Source organism: Orbicella franksi, chromosome 14, assembly GCF_964199315.1.
Source record: "Orbicella franksi chromosome 14, jaOrbFran1.1, whole genome shotgun sequence".
Lineage (NCBI taxonomy): Eukaryota > Metazoa > Cnidaria > Anthozoa > Scleractinia > Merulinidae > Orbicella > Orbicella franksi.
The window spans coordinates 8,194,221-8,214,220 of record NC_138158.1 but is presented as its reverse complement, the minus strand read 5'-3'; the positions used below and the strand labels follow the sequence as shown (position 1 = coordinate 8,214,220).

Sequence of the window (20,000 nt, the reverse complement as noted above, 5' to 3'; positions counted from 1 at the left end):
GCCGTCATTTTGTTAACAAGGGCACACTGCTATGCTACTCACCATCTATCACAGAATAGATAGTGAGTAGTGTAGCCAATCAGAGAACAGCATTCATGATAGAACACTAGTAGATTTATACTAACACTCGACAGAAACACAGTACATGTTTCTTACTATTAATGATTATTTTCTAAATTTGAATCAGAAAAAAGAAAATACATACTTGACTGTTTGTCGAGAGCAATGAATGAAAAATACAATCAAAATATAACTCCTGAAGACTGTACATGTATATGTACCTTACAAAAAATCCTCTTCCATATTTTTTCCAGAAATCCTTCAATATTTCTTGAACGGACATCTTCCTGCTTGCTATGATTGACAACCATGCTAACAAAAACAAAACAGACTTCCAGAAGTAAGATTTACTGTCTGTGCCTTCCAATAACATGTGAACCCTTCTCAATCTACAGGTGTGTTGTTCACTGCCATCAATCTACTTAGCCGACCCCTCAAGAAGTAGAGGTTCATGTCAGTGGGTTTCAAAGGTCAATGTCTGGATTATGGCTGGTTCTGGACAGTTTTTTTTATCTTTAAGCCACACTATTTTTTCAGAAATTTTGACTTGAATGGGGCCCAAAAAATTTGAACAAAGGAGTTTCGCACATAGCCAAGAGTTTTTCTCTCTCTTTTTTCCCTCTCAGGTGTCAAAGAAAATGTCATGCAATTATAATGTAAAAAAAATCCTTCCACTGACAACTAGCAATCTTACCAAGGAATGCCCAAACACCATCTTTCTCCCGGATGTGGTCAGATCCTGTACCAAAGCTTTCTTCACCACAAAGAGATATGCGCTGAGCATCCATTAAGTTTCCAAAGAACTTCCAACCTAATGAAGTAATGTAATATTTTTTGACCAACAAGTCAGACTGAAGTACAATAAATTAGATGGTATGGTATGTTTAACTTACTTTTAGATAACTTTGTCAGTAAAGGTAGGTGATTTAAAAGTCTGCATCAGGTCATAAGACCCAGCTTACATGTATTCCAGTTTCTGTAGCATCAAGCGACTCTAGGGCAGTATTGGAAATGTATGGGATGTCAGTACATCACAGGGTTACACCCAGCATTACAGTCAAACCAGGTGAAGCATACAGTACCCCTCAAGATTACATTGATGAATTGATTAGTTGAATATTGAACCCGCTACACACTGTAGTTGTTTCAAGAATGCCATAACGGATTCATTTGATTATTCAAATATTGAACTCACTAGTTGTTCCAAGAATACTGCTGATGGGTTCCATATTCAAAAAATCAATTCATTATTGCATTCTCAAAATAACTAGCGGGTTCAATATTCAAATAATCAATTTATTAAATGTAATCTGGAGGGCTACACTTCACTTGGTTTGACTGTAAATTCACCTGTACCCATTTATACTGTACACCTGAGCCAAGAGTGGTACTGTATAGTGAGAGTAACATATCTTTTCCATGAACGCAACATACAGTATTAACCCGGCAAGGGTTTGAGCCTGGCCCATGCCACACAGTCCAGAGTCTAGTACCCTGGACCCTGAAACGTTTTGGAATGTTTTGGTCATAGGATTGAGCAGTTTCCTCCACATCTTTGGTCTATTCGTCGACGTCTTTCTGCCACCCCCCTCCCTGTCTCCACTGCTAATTCAGTGTGACAGGTGCCTAGAAGACTGCATGGGGGCTCAGGACTAGTTTGCGGGGATTGCCAGACATGGGAGTGTTCTACTGTCTGGGGGCTGGATGGTCACAGTGGAGCCCAGGTGCCCATCTTCCATACAGCACGATGCAGTTGTTACCAGTAACTTTGAAAGACGATGCTACTGACTCAGTTTTACCACCTTCTTGGAATTCTACTTTCAAGAGATCAAGCTGACACATGTCTTACCAGTTGGTGTCTCAAAACACTCAATTCCCATTTTCTGTCCCACTCTGTCAATCGCAGCGCTAGTCGGCATACTACGGGCCACACCCTTCAGTCCTGTCTTAACAAAGTATGGAATGCACAGGGCATTTTCTGCAATGACTGCAACTGAGTCTGATGGCGTGACAAAGAATCCATGTTGTCCAAGAATCATGTTACGATCCTGTAGAACATTCAAATAAACCAAACGCATCAGTTAAGCCAGACAATAACAGTTACACTGTAACTCTTATCAGTTCATTTAGAATTACATTATTATTATTTTATTGAACTGATAGGAAATGCTTTTTTGGCAAATTGATTTACTGTGTGTATAACTTATAAACTAAATGTAAGCTAAAAGGAAGAAAGAAAGAGCACAGAAGAAGTGGAGAGACCAAAATGAATGGCAATAATTTTGTTTTCCTCTATGTGCACTTCTTGAGAGCTCTTGTCACTTCTGGCAGATCTTTATGGTAATCAAAATTTAAAAAAATTATTCTTTTACAAAAATTATGTACAAATTGCAGACATCCAGGGACTTTTAAATGTAGCTACTTTTAAAATTCTTGGTTCTCCAATCTCAACTCCAGTATTAGCCACATTGTATGCATTGTAAAATCTTCGACCTTTGAGGACCAGTTTAATTTGTTACTTCTACATCTCAGACAAAATTAGTAATTAAATAGCTCTACTTACCCCATCCCCATCAAAGGCAGCTCCTAAATGATGGTCTCCCTTTTTAAGCAGCTCCACAAGATCAGCAGCATATGTCTGGTTGGGATCAGGATGATGACCTTTAGCAAAATGATTAAATAATAAATAATAAGCTCATTCATGAGGCAGTGGCCTCATGGTTGGTGCACTCAATTCCGGAGCGAGCAGTCCAAGTTCAAGCCCTGGCCGAGAACAGTGTGTTGTGTTCTTGGGCAAGACACTTATCTCTCACAGTGCCTCTCTCCACCCAGGAGTATAAATGGGTACCGGCGAATTGTTGGAGAAACCTAACAAATTGTGGGGAAGTGACCTGTGATGGACTAGCATCCCGTCCAAGGGGAGTAGAAATACTCCTAGCCGCTTCATGCTACAGAAACCGGGATACGCTCTGGCAGCTATGAGCCAGTCCACAGCTCCAAGGCTTCACTTTTTTTTTCATTCAAAGTTGATTGTTCTAGAAATGATATCCATTCAATCAAAGCATGCATGGGTAGCATTTCTGAAATGAACATGTATGAACAAATTCTGTCAACTATTAATAATTAATCTGATATCCTTGAATACAACTTACATAATTTTACTACATCATGTAAATGTATAGTTTACTAAACACGGGTAGCAGTAGATAGACATGTATCAAGTTCAAACATACCTCCAAAATCTTCCTTTGGTTCACATTTCAAGGTGGATGATGCTGGTGCACCCAGTTCTTCACATAAGATTCGCTTCAAATACGGACCAGTTACTGAAATTATGAATGTTTCTTTTCGTCAATATTACATATAGTTATTACTGAGAAGTGAAAAATGCATTTAGGGGGGTGTGAGGGTGGGGGAAGTGATGGCTGGTCGTTAGGCAGCCCAGCGGAAGAGAGAGCATGAGAGCGAGTAATTTGTTGGCTGGAATACAGTTGTAACTAAACAGAGTGAGTAACAGACCAAGCAACAAGGGACTGGACTGATATATAAAAATTATAGGTCAAAATGAAATTCAGGTTAAAATGAAATTCCTTTGTCTCTTAACCCTAATTGTTCATGGAGCATGAATAATTAGGATTAGAAGACAAAGGAAATTGAGAATCAAACTTGGTTACAATCATTTTAACCTGAATTTCAATTTGACCTACAACAATATACATAGTAAATGAATTCAGATTAGAGGCAGGAAGATCGGTAAATGCATGGAGGAAGGAATGTAAGGAGGAAGGAAAGAGACCCTGTGCATACATGTGTAATCGTATATAATATTATGTGGATGAAGAAGTAATTACGCAAGTTTGCTGTATAAAGATTAGCCAATGATCAAACTACAGTTAAAGTCTACCATTTCAAACTCTCAGGGGAAACAAAAAATAGTTCGAAATAACAAGAGTTTGAAATAGCTGATATTTTAATAGATATTAACTAAAGGGCAAATTCAAGAGAAATGATTTGGAGTTGGAAAGAGCGAAGAATTTGAAATAATGGAGTTCGAATTAGTGGAGTCTAACTGGATAAAACTCACCTCCATACATAGCACTTGCCACAAACTTAACAGGTGGCTGATCATCAGTTCCATGGATCAATTTCTTCAGCAGAACAAAGTCAAAAATCTCCTTCATGAGCTGTGTGTAATCTTCTACAGAATCTTTTATAGTCACAGTAAATGTGCGTCCCTCCACTTCCCAGTTCTGACTTCCAATGGAATCAAGATCAACAGTGATATCCTGGCAGATTTTGTATGATTTGATGTTTTGTGTCTTGGAGTAAATCTCGTTAGTGTTTGCTTCTGGTGCAGGACCTACAATGTTGCAAATAAACATTGAAAGGAAATTTAGAGACCTAAGAATGTTTGTTTTATGTCCTTTAACCCTAGAAGTGCATAGATCCATACTGAATGGATTTTGAAATTACTTCCTTGAGTGAAATGTAGCAGGCAAGTTTAAAAAAATTACAAAAAGAGCTCACTTACATTATAGGAAAACTAATTTTACTATATCACTGAGAAAATTACTTCTCACCATTGTGATTGGCCTAGAGCAGGCTAATTTATCATTCATTTTTAATTTGCAATTTTTCACACAATTTTCAAATGCTGTATGCATGTTTCAAAGGCAATAATTTTGCTGACTTGCAAATTTCACATTAAATTTAATCTAAATACAACAGTTTTGTATTGAGTAAAATTCAACATTATTTTTACAATCCCCATTTTATAATCCCCACATCAAGCAATATGTTTTACCAGTAACTAACAAAATTATTGACAGATGTACCTCCATTCTCAATGTTGTACTTTATTCCAAAATCTCCATCTGGTCCTCCAGGGTTGTGACTTGCAGTTAGAAGAATTCCTCCTGCATACACAAGTGACTTACAGTTAATGTTTTAATGTTACAAAATTATCAGTAAAGGGAACAACCGTATGTGTGGAATCTTTCAATTTATCAGTCAAGAGGCTTTTCTTGGTTATGGCACAGACACATTCAACGACACATTCTTCCAGTATCTAGCTAGACAGACTGGCTCACGACAATTCACCAACATCCAGTTTGTACTCCTAGGTGGCACTTGCCAACAACAACGGCCCACCATGGCCTGAACCACAGACCTGTTTTTATGCCAGAGTCAATTCAGCCCCCGTGTATAGATGTGCACTATCCAGACATACAGTACAGTATATGCCTGGGTTATTGATCAAGCATGAAGTCAAGATGGCTGAATATTATTGACCAAGATGGAGTGTAGGTGAATAAACTCACATGAAAAGAATGAGGTTAATATCAAGCCATCTTGACCAAACAAGGTTGGTCATTTGGCTTTCGGGGAAATGTTTTCTTGCAGGACACAGTGGGTAATCCTAAGCGGGCAAGACAGCACCATCTTGCCTGCTCGGGTAGCCAATCACAGTGTAGGATTTACTTCATCTTGCCTGCTCATGGAGCTAGCCATATTGTTATACAAGAAATAAATTACTACCTTAAGTTAATTTAACCATGGATGTATGGATGCTTACATTGTACAGTTTAGTGTAGACCTGAACAAAGAACTTAATTACTTAAAAATAATCATTGTTACTAACAATACTATACATGTTCAGCAGTTTTACAACATAAAAGTTATAATTAATTTTGGAAAAAAAATTTTAAAATGTTCTAACCTGTGGCCTTAATTTTTCTGATAATACAAGAGACAGCTGGGGTCGAAAAAATACCATTCTGACCAATCACCAACTCACCAACCTTAAAAACAAAATCAACAACTTCAATATTTTTCAATATAATCAATGACAGCAAAACTATTGATTCTGATTGGTTGAATGAACACTTTGTCAGCCATAGGTGCAGATCCATACTGGTTTCCATCATTTTATGGAAATCAGATTTTTCAGAACGACAAGTTCATAAACCCAGGACAACGTTCACACACTTTTGAGCTTTTGAAATTCCATGACTTTCCTTGACCTTTTCCATGATCTTTCTGAGTTTTTCATGACCCATGTTAAGCAGTAGTCTCGTAAAGTATTGTCAAAACAATCTATTATTTAAGGTATTTTCCCACATAATGACAATGTATGCTAGTGTTTATTTTTTTACTGGTATTAAAACTGGTTTAATTTCTGCCTTGTCTGTTGTTTTTTCAACATTTGATTTTTTTTTTTTCGCCTGTTCATTCTTAGAAAGTTTATAATTTGCTTTTCGATGACTTTCCATGACCCAAACTTCAATTTCAGGACTTTCCAGGGCTGGGCAATGAAATTTATTGATAAAATTTCATGACTTTCCAGGCTTTCCATGACCCATACGAACCCTGCAGGAAAGGGGACTTCAGAGAGAACTATTTCCTGAAGGAGCATGCCGCCATAGAACTCTTTAGAAACTTTGCACCTTCAGTACTCATTGATTCTGGTACAGGCTAAATTTATTCCAGATCCATGCCTGGACCACCTAGTGTATCATGGGTTTTGTAAGAATCCAATAATTGGATTCTTACACTGAACACCTACCCTGTAATATTATTATTACAGGTGTTCAGTTACTACAGGTTATAGCAACCACTACTGACACTACGAAACCGGGATAAGCTCCGGTAGCTATTAGCCATTCGGCTCCAAGGCGTCACTTCTTAAACTGACACTACACCATAGAAATTTGAAAACAGTGTTTTCACTCTGAAATGCATCATATGTTTTCCGTCCACACTGTAAAGCAAGAGAAATTTGAAAACTTGACAATTGCAAGTCAATCTGGATTTTCTGTCCACACTAATATAAAAAACAGCCTTTTCAAATTCATCTGGTTCAAGGAGCATTTTCCAAAAGCTCTGTTTTCAAGACCAATATTAGTGTGAAAGGTACGGTCTAACCGTAGAAATAAAGCTGCATTTTCAGATTTATCTGGCATAGTGTGGACAGGGCCTTAGAACTGTCTGGATCACTATAATAAGAGAGTGCATGTAATATCTAAATTCATGAATGAATCTATTTGCTGTTTGCACTTAACTCATAGAAAACCACTGCATCTTTTGAGTTAAAGAACTAAGACCTGTACTTATCTATTTTTTTTAGTGACAAGACAGTCACATTTATTACCATAATTAAAAAGAAACAACCGGTTTATATAATTTAACCTCTCAAAGAATACCGGAGGCTAAGGCTTATGCAAATTAAACTGTCCTTGATTTAGCAATCGTTGCCACGTCGGTAGTTATGCTGTGACCTTTACAATTACACAGAACACAAGAGAATATGACCACGTAGGAGGGAACAAGCCAATACAAGAGACACCAGAAAAGACAGAAAAAGTCGACAAGCTCATTGAGGGCCGATATAAGCTGAAGTCTTATTTACAAAACAAATATACATAACAACGATATATAAACACCCTCATGACACTATAATACAATCAGTAGCATTCGCCAACAGGCGTTTCAGTTCACGTCAAACAGCAAAACACAAACATAAGTTTGCATACCCCATTAGCGGCCGCCATCCTCGCTATAATCTGAATGGCGTCTCGCATGAAGAACCTTCCATCGCCCCCAACAACAAGGGTACATCCTGTCCTCTTGGTCTCTGGGATTGAATCTAAAATACACTGCACAAAATTCTCCGTGTAGCGAGGCTGCTGAAACACCGTTACAGCTTTCCTCAGCCCTGAAGTGCCGGGTTTTTGCCCGTCAAATGGCGAGGTTTCTTGCAACGTAACAGCCACCATGTTTCTTGTTGTTTCGGCGAACTGCCGGTAACCAAGTCAGCGGTTTTTAACGTGTGCAAAAAAAAAAAAGATCACGCAAGCGCGTGATATTTATCGCAAGCGCGTGATATTATCGCGTGATTGTCGCTATCGAGTCCATGCGCAGATCACGCGTTCTCACGCGTCACTTGCTTCCGTTCACAGAGAAGGTCAAGAAATCTTTTTTCTATTGATAATGCAGCGTCTCCGCCACATTTACATAGTTTGAAGTACATTACCTAGGTTCCTAAACGTTCCTAAAAGAATATACAAGTCAGGAAAGTTTTTCATTTACCTGTGTCACCTCAGGAAAAAATTGTGTACCCTGCGAAAAGGGAAGTGGACGGAACCCCTGACAAACATGCGTGCCAGTTGGGACTGCTGGAGAGGAATAAGATGTCTGCCAGTGCCATTTCCGAGTTGCTGTTACCTCTGTTTCAAAACTGGTCTTGGTGCACAACCTTTCATATATATGGAAATGAGATTTTCTTGCACGGTCATTGCCTTGCAAATCAAACTCATGTCCATATGAAAGGTTGGGCACCAGGACTCGTTTTGAAACAGAGGTAAAAAGCAACTCGGAAATGTCTTATTGGTCGTTTATAGCCCAGTAGCGAGAGTCGTAGCGTGCCTCCCCAATAGGCCCCTATTCTAACATGGGCCTCGGAGCCATGTTAGAATGTTGATATATCGAACGTGGCCTATAGCCGGTGCACTGGGCTCTAACAAGACAAGAAGGTAACCCAGTAAAGCACACCACAATAATAAAGTCAACACATTTTTATTTCTGCCGAAGTCGGATTCGTGACACTTCATCTCTACAAGTCATTCACACGAAGTTCACTCAGCAGTTTCATATTAATTTAGTAGCAAGCTAACTGCAAGGCAACATTCTAAAACGTTGCAAAGATTATCAAAAACATAAACTCGACTATAGTAAACTATTTCTAGTGATTATATTTCCTCATGTCATGACTAGAGCAATTTTAAATTGCTATCTGGAATAACATTTAGCATTCACGTATTAACGAGGTTTGCTTATTACATACGGCTAATTGTATTCCCTGAACCAAGTGAAACGTTACAGAATCACAACAATTTTCCGTGCCTACAATTATCGTCAAAAGGCCTCGAGGCAATAGAATCTTTCAGTTGTTGCTTCCATGAAACTGTTTACAAATCGAAACTACAAGGTACAAAACTTAAAGAGGTAAAAATAACCCAAAAAGAAACGATGTTTACATTTTAATTCGCTTAGCTCAGACGAACGTTAATTATTTTACTTCAGAAATTATCCATTTTTCTATAGGGTACACTTCGAGAAAAACTATCTGCATAAAAATGCAAAAGTCTTGTCAAGCGTGTGTCAATTAAAGGTTAGTTCAAACGATTTTTTTTTCTCGTAAGCGAAGACATCCAAGGACTTAAATGACGAACATTGTAGCACAAACCAAATCACCTACAAAACTATCTCTACAGCATTATAACGAACTATGTTCTATACTAAACTGGTTAAATATGTACGGTTATATTTTTTTATGGTGGGAATATACGTCACCTATAAGATGAAAAACAAAAACAACAAGAACAAAAACTGCTGGGAGTGTATACTTGATGGGGTGTGAGCCCCATGAACCGCTATGGAACGCTGCAAAGGTCACGGTAATGGCACTGAAAATAAAATCACCTTGCTGCATGAAAACACAACCAACTTTGCTACCAAATAACACTTTTTCAAAACAAAAACAGTATATAATGGGTTTTCTGGGGAAACGTGCAGAAAAGCAACTCGTAAAAGCTCAGAATCAATAACGAAATGGGAACCTAAGATTTCAATAAGGAACTGGAGAAGTACTAAGGGTGTAAAATTTGAAAAACCGTGAAACAAGTAATCAGGTCAAAGGATTTGTTCGCTGGAATCTCAAACATTTCTGTGGCAGAACTGAACGCGCGAATTGCGCAAATAACGCAGTTTGCGAGTGATTAAATGAGCATTCGTGAGAAATACAGAGTTAGTTTATAGATAATCAAACAGCAAGTGACTATTCAGTGACATTTCAACGCAACGATGCATTCGTTCTACACAACGGTTCATTTGGAAGCCAGCTTATTGCTTGGTACGCCAGATGGTGACGCTTGAGTGACACATGTCAGATTTGCGCAGTCCCTCGCGCTTGCTTGAAACAAGACGTTGTTCCAGGAGAGAAAACCTGCAAAAAGAGAGTAAAAGGGTAAATTAAGTCCATCTTTTTTAGTGTTACATACATCCCCTATGCAATACAAAGAGAGAGAAATGAAAGTTTAGTAAAAAGTACCCACCATTTTCATTGCTCACTTTGTTTTTAAACTCAAATAAAATTAAATAAAGTAAATAAATAGTAATTTCAATCTGAGGAACTTAATTCGAAAGAGAATGACATGGTTCATTGCGGTATTTGAGCTTAACGACTTCAATTTCGGGATTTTACGACAAATTTACAACCCGCTGCGTCGCAACTCTGTCAAAGCTGTAAAATATTATCGCCAGGTTCTCCATGTATGACGTAAAAATTCTTAATTCTTTATTCTTTAATTTAGTTATACTTCACCAGCGACGGAGACGTAGTCGGAGTCGTAATCAGAAGCGTGGAGCGATACGATCTAGTGAAAATCAAACCGACGGAGTCGGAAGCAGAAAACCGATTCTGCTTATGACCTCGTCACTTCTGATTCTTCCGACTTCGATTCCGGCGCGCTTATGACTCCGCTTACGATTTCGATTTTCGATTTTCACTGGGTCATAAGCGCTCTTACGAATACGACTGCGAGTATGTCGCTAATGAAAACCAGTCTTAAGGAAACCAACAAGAAAAAAATAGCGAAACAAGAACATCAAGATCAAGAGTATCCTCACTTGTTTCCTAGAACAGCTCTCAACGACTCTAGGTCCCAGTCCACGTTGGTTTTGATGACCACAAGGCCCCTGGTGTTGATGATCTCCCACAGACGAATCAACCAAGCTATACACAGAGAAGAAACAGAGATCAATCACAAACCGAGAGAAATTCAGCCCAGTTTTAACATTACTCCACCCCAAAATTTCACGTTCAAAAAGGGATATAAATCCCCAAATACTGATTGCTCCTACACTTAGTTTTAGGGTGATGTAGCAGGTCTCGTAAGGTCCACATGAATGGCTTGCTACCCTTTGAAAGGACAATAGAACAAACAACACGAGCAATGCTCCCTAGCCCTAAAACAATAACAGCTGCTAAAAATGAAGAGAATTACAAGCTTACGAGAGCTGTTACACTACTGTAGGCTCTCAGGGGAACAAAAAATAGTTTTCACCCCCCCCCCCCCACCCCCTCCTTTATAGTCCAATCTCTGTTTAATGTTGTTCAAGAGAGTTGCCCATTCATTCTGCTTTTTGTGCCAAAAGAAACATGCCCAGTCATACGTCTGGACTTACAATTTCATATAACTAGCCGCTCTAAAAAAACCACACAACATTGAAATGGGGTAGGAGGAGGGTGATTAAAAATCTTCTAGCAGTTTCAAAATTTAGAAACTGTGTAACACTTAGTTTTCTCCAAGATTGTCGATGAAAATATTCATTTCCAACGTTACTAATACTCGGTCCAATAGCCGGTCGCTTGGCAACATCACGCTAGAATGCGTTACCTTTTGGATTGGACAGGCGGTGAAGGCAAGACATGACAATCAGGTCATACACCCCGATCTCATTTGGCAACCAGGTAAACTGAAAACAAAACACAAAAGTCTTAAAATAAAAGCTAAAAAAAGAAAATAAAACAAATAAAACTAAAATTGAAAGAAAAACAGCTCAACTTGCAATACGCTAAGTTAGAATCTCCCAAATCAAAGTATGTGACCATTTATATTTCAAATGAAAGCTATTGAGCAGTATTTTCATGTGGTACTGTTTATTACGCTGTACAAAGTGGTTCTAAATTTCAAGTTTGTGGACAGAACCCTAGTGTGTGCCCATTCAAATGAAAGCTATTGAGCAGTACTTTAGTCATATGGTACTATTTATTACGCTGTACAAAGTGGTTCAAACTTTCACGTTTGTGGACAAAACCCTAGTGTGTGACCATTCAAATGGAAGCTATTGAGCAGCACTTTCACGTGGCACTGTTTATTTCGCTGTAGAAGTTGGTTCGTTTGTTTCGCTAATGGAACTGATTCCTGATTTCAGGGAAGTCTTACCTGTTGGAACTGCACTCGATCAATGTTTGCTTCAATTTCGCTCAGCGGAATACTGATGAAAGGCGAGTCTTTGGCACAGTTCATCTCCAGTGACGACCCCTGTTGCAACTTGAGAGCTGCATCAAGCAATCGGCCGCTATGGTCAATGGCAATCACCTAAAAAAAAAACCACATATTTCATTAAAAAGCGGGCTGTACTGAAGGGTTTCCTGTGTCAAAGACGCATTAAATTCCTGAAGTCAGTCAGAAAGACTCGAGTTACGCAACGACACGGTTTAAAGGAATTATTGTCAGCTGTCCTTTAGTTTTAAGTCAAAGAATGTAAACGGTGGCTGAAAAAAGTGAGAAGCCCTTTCACAAAACACGGAAGAACCATAATTCGCCGCCACTACGTGTATGTGAATTATAGCGCTCAGAGCTTTCTAAAATTAGAATAAGTTTTCTTTTCCTACTTCACAGTGCAAAGTCTATCTGAACTCTTGTAGTATCGGCAACCTTTTGCAAACTTTCAAAGAAAACGCCGGAATCGGTGCTCAACTTTATGATCCACTTTTCTCCTTTGCTGTTGTTAGCCATCTTCAATTCCTGATTGCTTTCTGTTATTTGTCAAGAATTGTCTTACAAAATCAAACCGTTGTTGCTGCGCTTCAGTTTAGGAGCCTCTATAACTCGAGCTTAACTCAGTGACAGTGGAACTATATAAGCGTGTGCCGTACTGTACGGTACCTCTTCCAAGAACTTGCTGAGTTCGAAGGAAAAGCGTCCCAAAGAACACATAACGTCCAAGGCCTTCTTCACCGGGCAGTCAAACTTCTGCACGGCCTCTTGACACATCTGTGCAAGCTGTTTACAGTCATCGGCGTTGCTCTCCACTCCCTGAAAACAAAGTCACACCAAAATTTGAAGGAGCCACTTCCAAGAAGAATAAACAATGTTCAGGAATCAAGTTTCATTTTTTTATTCCTGACCTATAAATCCATGCAACAAAATATAGATTAAACAGAGAATTGGAAATGTGGAGGTTTCTGAACAGAACGAAAACCTACTGAATTAAAAAGCGTTAACACACCCTATATTATTACATTAAAAAGGTGTTATTTAAATTCGGATTTAACTAGCGAAAATATATACACAGAACTTACTTTCGCGGGAATTAAGATGTTATATAAACTAAAAGCATAAATGTACTCATTTGAGGCTGTCAAGTACTACATCTGCAGCAGATCCTCTTGTAAGTCGTTTGTATTCTGTATCATTCAGCCACTTTGGGTCTTGATCTTCAAGGCAGTTTTGTCACGCAATTTTGTCGTTCCTTCACCACAAGTCACGCTATGTAGTCGACTTAAACATTGTAGGTCACATGACTTGGTTGCTTCAGTCATTCCATTCATTGCATAGCGTATGTGAACTAGGCAAAGTCAATCCCACATCTGAGCACTTTATACATTTGCAATTAAAACTCACCAAAAGATCTCCGTAGTGCGACAAAACTTCACTGTACAGAAACTCCTCCGCATCGTCGTGGTATTGGTAGTTTGTCGTGCTAACATAAACACTGTTGTCATCAACTCCAGGCAGAGTGGGAGGGTTATCTGTAACAAAATACAACAATTAAACAAAAGAACAAACGCACGATCGAATGAACGAACGAACGACCAGCTTAACAAACGAACGAACCCCAGCCCCCTGAACTTTAGTAAAACTGAAAGGAAAAAAATTGCACCAATGTAGGAACTTGCCTTCAACGCCAACTCCCAGCACAAAAACAGGAGTTTCTACCAAACGCACTGGGAGCCTGTCCACAACCGACTGGGCAATCCTGAAACCAAGATGCTGAAAGAAATGGCGGCGGAAAGCAAAGCGGGCAAATCGTGATGCCTCGTCACCAGTTGACACCCAGCTGCCACCCTAATAAAGAAACAAACGGACGCGATCCCATTTAGAGCCGTTTTCACTTGAACATCGAAATTAATTCACAACTGGTTTGGTTTTACATTACTAAGTTACACGATTGGTTTAAAAAACCCCGCGCCACTTTGTCATCCAATCGGAAGTACATGTAAAACCAAAACCAATCGCCACTCGCTCGCACACGTTTTCCCGCGCATTGCGTCAGCTACGTGTGTTTCCTTGGCGTTTTGATTAGTTGAACGGATTGTCTCTGTCCTGTGTGATTGGGCAAGGCGAATTACGTTAAGAAGATCACATACCATGATCATGTTGTGTCGTCCATCAAAGCAAGGCGTGGAGAAGTCATCATACAGCAAATGAGCCTTGAAGTCACCAAGCCCATTGAAGTGATCCTCGATCCATTCCCACACATTTCCAAAGACGTCACAAAAACCAGCTTCGGAGGCTGGGTACAAGTTAACAGGCTGAAAATCAAGCAGGTAGTAACACAAGGTTGAAAAATAAATTCTTTGGTGACGTGAAAAAACTAACGGCGGTCTGTCTACAATTACCACAGCACGAGGTCAACCTGTTCCTCAAAAAGACACACTCTCTCGGTTATTTTGCTGCTTTTCTGGCAACAAAAAAGCGCTGAAGTTATACATGTACCCATTGTAAGTACCTGTTCTCGTACAAGAAAATGTTGAAGGAGTTGTTGACGGGGGAACAAAAGGAGGATAAAGTGCAATTTTAGCGATTTTTTTCAAGACAAGACAACAGTATTCGAAAAAGGCCAGACTTCTTCGATTTGACATCACAGCCCACATGCACATGAAGTTGGAAAAACACAACCTCCCCCCTTCAAAAAAAATGATGGTCCGTCCCTTAGTTAGTGACTTTTAATAAAACTAGACAATTATATTAGGCATCCATCAATGAACACAGTCATGGTTTTTGAGTGTTGACTTTTCAATAGTGCATGTCCCTTTCAAGACTCTACAAGATCGGTACAATAAATCACTCCTATTAAAAGTAAACTTACAGTGGATGAACCATAAGCCATGTTGATGTTTGCTTCAATCTTATCCTGGTAAATGATGTCACAAACCGTACCTTCTGAAGGGGACTTCTGTAAAAAGAGAACGTGACAAGTTACCACACTTATGACAAAGACGCTGGAACTCTAAAAAAATGATTCACCAAAACAAGTAGTTCTTCTAAAAAAAGGCTTGGCACCTCCTACATTTCATGTGTTCAGGGGTTTAATTCAAATTTCCCAACAAGCATTCCCAACCTTTTCATATGACCCCCCCCCCCCCCGGGGAGGGGGGACAAATTTTGAACTCTATCACTTGTGCCAAGCACTGACTCACCTGTGGTCCACGCATGACATGATGTTCAGCCTCGGTCGGCAGGCGATAGTCCGAGCCCTTCCAGGCACAGAACGCTTTAGCCTCATGATAGTTCACTTCTGCAGGCCAGTCCATGGGCATCTCCACCACATCAAACATGGCACGGAACCTGATTGAGTAAAAAAACATGCTTATTTGGCATAAACAATGACAGCACTACATCTTCCAACAATAAAGCCTCTTAAGTGTTTTATTTTTCATTATTGTAATTAAAAGGAGGTCACTCCAAAAAGCTTACTCTTTTTGTCTTCGCCTATAGCAAGTAAACATTCAGCTTTTCCACTCACCAAAGTTTCAACCTCTGAAATGCCTGCTATCCTGAAGAAATTCGTCTCGAAAGAAGCGACTTTAGAGACCGCCGTTTTTAAACTGTCTTGGCAGTCAGGTCGTGTTTATGTGACGTCGTTCCGTCGGACTCAAAATTGGCGGGAAGGAGAAAAAACCTGCAACTGACTTGGCATCCTTCACAAGGTCAGCAAAATCTATTTTTTCCCAGCGATTATCCACTTCACCATTTTCAATGCTATCATTTCAGAGTTTGGAGCATGTTTGGCTCAAAATAATATGGCTCAAGAACAGCCATAACCCAGAGTGGTAGTTAAAAGGCTTGTCGGAAGCCACTCTTGGACGGAATGATGTTAGGAAAACGCAGCCTGCCTGCTGAGTAGTGTTCAAAATGGCAGCAACAGTGCTCGAATTTTGGGCTACTTTCGAGACCAATTTCATAAGGAAAACGTGCACTTTAGAGGCTGAAACTTCGGTGAGTGGCTAAACTTAGTGAAAGGTTTTTTAAAAAAAAAATATACGTCTTTTGGAATGACCTTCCCCTCTAACGTAAAGTATGTTTAGAGATTTTCACTCCACAATGCAGCAAGGAGTACACATTTGACTTTTTGTCAGTTATAATTATAATTATTTGCCCCTAAAATTTTATCTAATTCAGCTCTAGGTGTAATTTGAAGGCTCCAATAAACTATCTATCAATGTATCCAGCTTGCAACCAGGATATATTTTGTTGTTTTTTGTAAACCTGGGACAATTTATTCAAGCTGTTGCAAAAAACTAGACTTTCAGTAACGTCTTCAAATTTGTTTGGGGACCTATAATTGCCCCCACCTAAAGGCTTGGAAAATTATCAGAAGTTTGCCAAAATGGGCGTGAAATTATTTCCTAATTTCACTCGTCACCATTTTGATTACCCATCCAAATACATGTAGCTGCAAAAAAAAACACTGATCGCCTTTTTAAGTACGGTATTTTTTGTCTGTTCGTTATACAAACCATACTTACTTGTAAGGGCAAGATTTCACCTCCGAGTGACCATTTGCCGAGACACCGTTAGTCAATCCATTTTGGTGGTTGCCATTTATGACGCCATTGATCCCGCCATTGTGATGGCCATTCAGGCTGCTGTGTTCTTGAAAGCCGTTGTGATTGACATCGGCTGCTTGGTTACAGTGAGAGTAAGTTGCCAAGTCACCACCACAGCCAGACTTGCAGTGGTTTCCACAAACCCAGAAGCTTGGATGATGTAACTGGCGGAACTGTTTCCATTGCCAACCTGAAATACGTTGTATAAATGAACACAGCAGTTGAATAGCGGAGTTATGCAAACCAAAACGTAGAGAACAAACATTCAAAAGTAACTTGCTATACTACTGCAATTTGCGATTTTCAGGTCAAAAGACGAAACACTCATCTCACAAAAAACTAAATAAAAACTGCACATGAATTTAGGCATGACAGTTTGATCTTCTCGCAAGATTCTAACAGCCTATTGTAAACCTTGGCAACAATGAGAAAGGCAATTGATTGCATTTTCCTCAGTCCTTGTATGAAGTTACCCTCAGATTGCAAGGTGATCATACAACACTGGCAAGTTGAGCTTGCTTCTTGAAACCTTCTTTTATTTTAACTTTGAAAACTTCATTATCAAATTTTGGCTTCCCAAATGTTTCAAAATACAGTTTAAAGGGACCAAACTTTGTATCATGTACCTTCCTTTGTCCAATACTTGGAATTTTCGTAGCCTCTGTCATCAACAAACTCCAAGTATTCACGGTTGGTAATCAAATACTTAGAAGCTTTGAAAGGCGGAACCCTAAGAAAAAAATTGAAAAGACAAAAAGGTGTCAATCTCAGTTTTCTGTCTTTAATTTGGTGGACAAGAAAAAAAAAAACAAGAACAGATTAATTTACTTTACCAATTAACTAGAAATTAAAGTAATGAAGATATTTTGAAAGCTTTTTCCAAAAATATGTGACTTATTGCCCAGTATCTTTAACTTTCACACAAATAATATTTTCACTAATCCAGCATGTCTGACAAATAATCTGATTTAAAAGGAACATCTTATTGTAGCAGTTACAATCCAACAAATCTACGGCATATTGTGTATAACTTTGGGCATACCTAACCTCTTAATAACTAATAAACAATTAATTATGATATTAATTATGATTAAACAGTTATTTATAATAATTATAACTTTAATAATTATAATCAAAACTTTTGATATAATTGTAAATAAACAAATTCATAGCTTCATCGACTGAAGTACACATAATAACTTAAGTTAGCAGAACTTTGTATCAATGACAGACTTAGAACTGTACATTATTTATTCAGATAAATTGTTTCAATATTTGTGTAATGTCAGTAATCCCTGACTTCAGCTTTGATAAATGACTGAACAAATAAGGTACATTTCTTCATAGCAGAGAATCGGGTTACATTAGACAAAACATTAAAACAATTACAAATTAGTAAATAACCATACAATGATGCACATGTACTACACAGTAGAAAATTTGACATGAAAAGACAGCAAAAAAAAATTAAACCTTAAAAACAGTTGTCAGTAGTAAAAAATATTGAATCAGCTAAAAATCACTATACAATTAAACAATCATTTGACAGCTAAACACATAATTTGAAATGCAGCCATTAAATTACATTCAGATGTATTGCTACATTCTAATAATTATTAGGAAATTTTTTTAATATACAGTACTGTGCTTGTAATTATAAACAAATGCTAGTAATCTTAATGCTAGTAGTTTTCATGACCAATCTCATTACTTATCTTACGGTAAATAACCTGTTAGTCCGTTATTTTCATATTGGAACTCTTTAATTTGTCATTTTGGAACAGAGATAATATAAAATGTTTGTAGACGATTGTACTTTGCATAGCAATTGTACTGGTAAATAACATTGTTACTTATTAAGAGACTTGAGTGACACATTATTAGTAATTAAAAACAATTGTTTTTTGTGAGTGAATGTGATTAGCAATTTAACTAATGGAGACTTGCAAGAAAGGGAAGTAATAGGCCCTTTGCAGCTGGGGTCACGTGACCAAATTTTAATTAGGAGATTTTTATATTATGAGCTGTAACTTAAAGAATGGCAGAAATGGAAAGAGCACATTGAAAATACCAAAATGCCCAAGTTCGAGGCCCCTGGAATTAAAGAGTAAGTTTATACGACAGTTTGAATTTTCAGACAATTTAGAGGATTTGTATGGAAAATGTTGCTGGAGAGCAAGGCCTTGCTCTCCAACAATTTTTTCCATACAAATCTTCTTATTCTTTTAAAAATTCAGACCGTCATAAAATCTCATTCTTTAATGATGGGGGTCTCAAACTTGGCCATTTTGATATTTTTGACATGCTTTTTCCATTTCTGGTATTCGTTAAGTTATAGCCCATAATTTTATGAAAAATAGGTCACGTGATGGCTTAGCTGCAAAGGGCCTATATAAACTGTTAGTAGTTAATTTACTAAAAATAAAATTAGTTGCTAATTAAGACTACAAGAGTCAATTAACTTCATGTATGTGCAGTCAATACTTTGTTAGCAGTCTGTTCATGTATGGCGTTAAAATGGTCAGTAGTTAACAACAATGACAAAAAACAAACCAACCAACCAAACAAACAGTGTAAAATAAACAACAACAACAACAACAACAAGATGAACACAAAACAAAATATTTCAGTACTGATTTTGTAGAAGAGAATACACAAGTTGAACAAAAAGTACAAACATGACATTGTCTACAGATCAGTGTGAGCTACCGAAAAAATTAATAGAGTTTTATTTGCCATCTTGGGTTGAAATTTATTTATTGTAAACATCTCAGATTTTGCCTGTATAAAAAGGCAGTCTGAGGTGAAAGACAGTTGCAATGATCGGCAGTGAAAAGTACTATGTCTGACGACATTTCTAATTCTGATCACGGACTATTGTGTACCGTTTTCACACCCAACTCACTTGACATTCCACTTGCCATATTCGTTGTCCCAGCCGTACGATGGAAAGTTTTCTGGTTTCCCCATGCTCACAGCCCGCTCCGTTCTTATTTCAATCAGAGGATTGGACAACACCGGATCTCCTGATAGTTGGCATCATATGTTACAAAAATGCTACTTTGGTGTAACTAAACACTCGGTGCGGAAATCCCTCGGGAAATGTAGAATGAGGACCATTGGTGGAAGAAACTCGGGTGTAAATGTAAATCATTTCCTGCCGGAGGCCTTATTCTTGCCAGGTTTTAGTGAGGTATGGAAAGTGAAAATGGACTAGGAAAAAGGGAATCTAAAGCAAGGGTTGCCCTAAAGGGATTCTTAG

The 20,000-nt window shown here is 38.3% G+C and overlaps 2 protein-coding genes across 4 annotated transcripts in view; both read right to left on the bottom strand.

Annotated features, from left to right (window-relative positions):
* LOC145468399 (phosphoglucomutase-1-like) overlaps window positions 1-8,033 on the bottom strand; it is a 12,520-nt gene extending 4,487 nt beyond the window's left edge. The window contains exons 1-9 of the mRNA XM_081452093.1: window positions 7,593-8,033; window positions 5,780-5,861; window positions 4,896-4,976; window positions 4,145-4,420; window positions 3,294-3,386; window positions 2,624-2,721; window positions 1,910-2,108; window positions 755-871; window positions 282-372 (exon numbers count right to left, since the gene is read on the bottom strand). Of these exons, the coding sequence (XP_081308219.1) occupies window positions 282-372; window positions 755-871; window positions 1,910-2,108; window positions 2,624-2,721; window positions 3,294-3,386; window positions 4,145-4,420; window positions 4,896-4,976; window positions 5,780-5,861; window positions 7,593-7,835 (1,280 nt within the window). The 5' untranslated portion in view covers window positions 7,836-8,033. The remainder of the gene's footprint in view (window positions 1-281; window positions 373-754; window positions 872-1,909; window positions 2,109-2,623; window positions 2,722-3,293; window positions 3,387-4,144; window positions 4,421-4,895; window positions 4,977-5,779; window positions 5,862-7,592) is intronic.
* A 588-nt stretch (window positions 8,034-8,621) lies between these two features.
* The window catches only part of LOC145468397 (uncharacterized), a 26,516-nt gene continuing 15,137 nt past the window's right edge, over window positions 8,622-20,000 (bottom strand). For all 3 annotated transcript variants that reach the window (XM_081452092.1, XM_081452091.1, XM_081452090.1), the window contains exons 9-21: window positions 19,644-19,764; window positions 17,365-17,468; window positions 16,658-16,928; window positions 15,329-15,476; window positions 14,998-15,084; window positions 14,276-14,440; window positions 13,805-13,973; window positions 13,530-13,657; window positions 12,792-12,941; window positions 12,066-12,221; window positions 11,517-11,595; window positions 10,747-10,852; window positions 8,622-10,063 (exon numbers count right to left, since the gene is read on the bottom strand). In XM_081452092.1, the coding sequence (XP_081308218.1) occupies window positions 9,961-10,063; window positions 10,747-10,852; window positions 11,517-11,595; window positions 12,066-12,221; window positions 12,792-12,941; window positions 13,530-13,657; window positions 13,805-13,973; window positions 14,276-14,440; window positions 14,998-15,084; window positions 15,329-15,476; window positions 16,658-16,928; window positions 17,365-17,468; window positions 19,644-19,764 (1,787 nt within the window). In that variant the 3' untranslated portion in view covers window positions 8,622-9,960. The remainder of the gene's footprint in view (window positions 10,064-10,746; window positions 10,853-11,516; window positions 11,596-12,065; window positions 12,222-12,791; window positions 12,942-13,529; window positions 13,658-13,804; window positions 13,974-14,275; window positions 14,441-14,997; window positions 15,085-15,328; window positions 15,477-16,657; window positions 16,929-17,364; window positions 17,469-19,643; window positions 19,765-20,000) is intronic.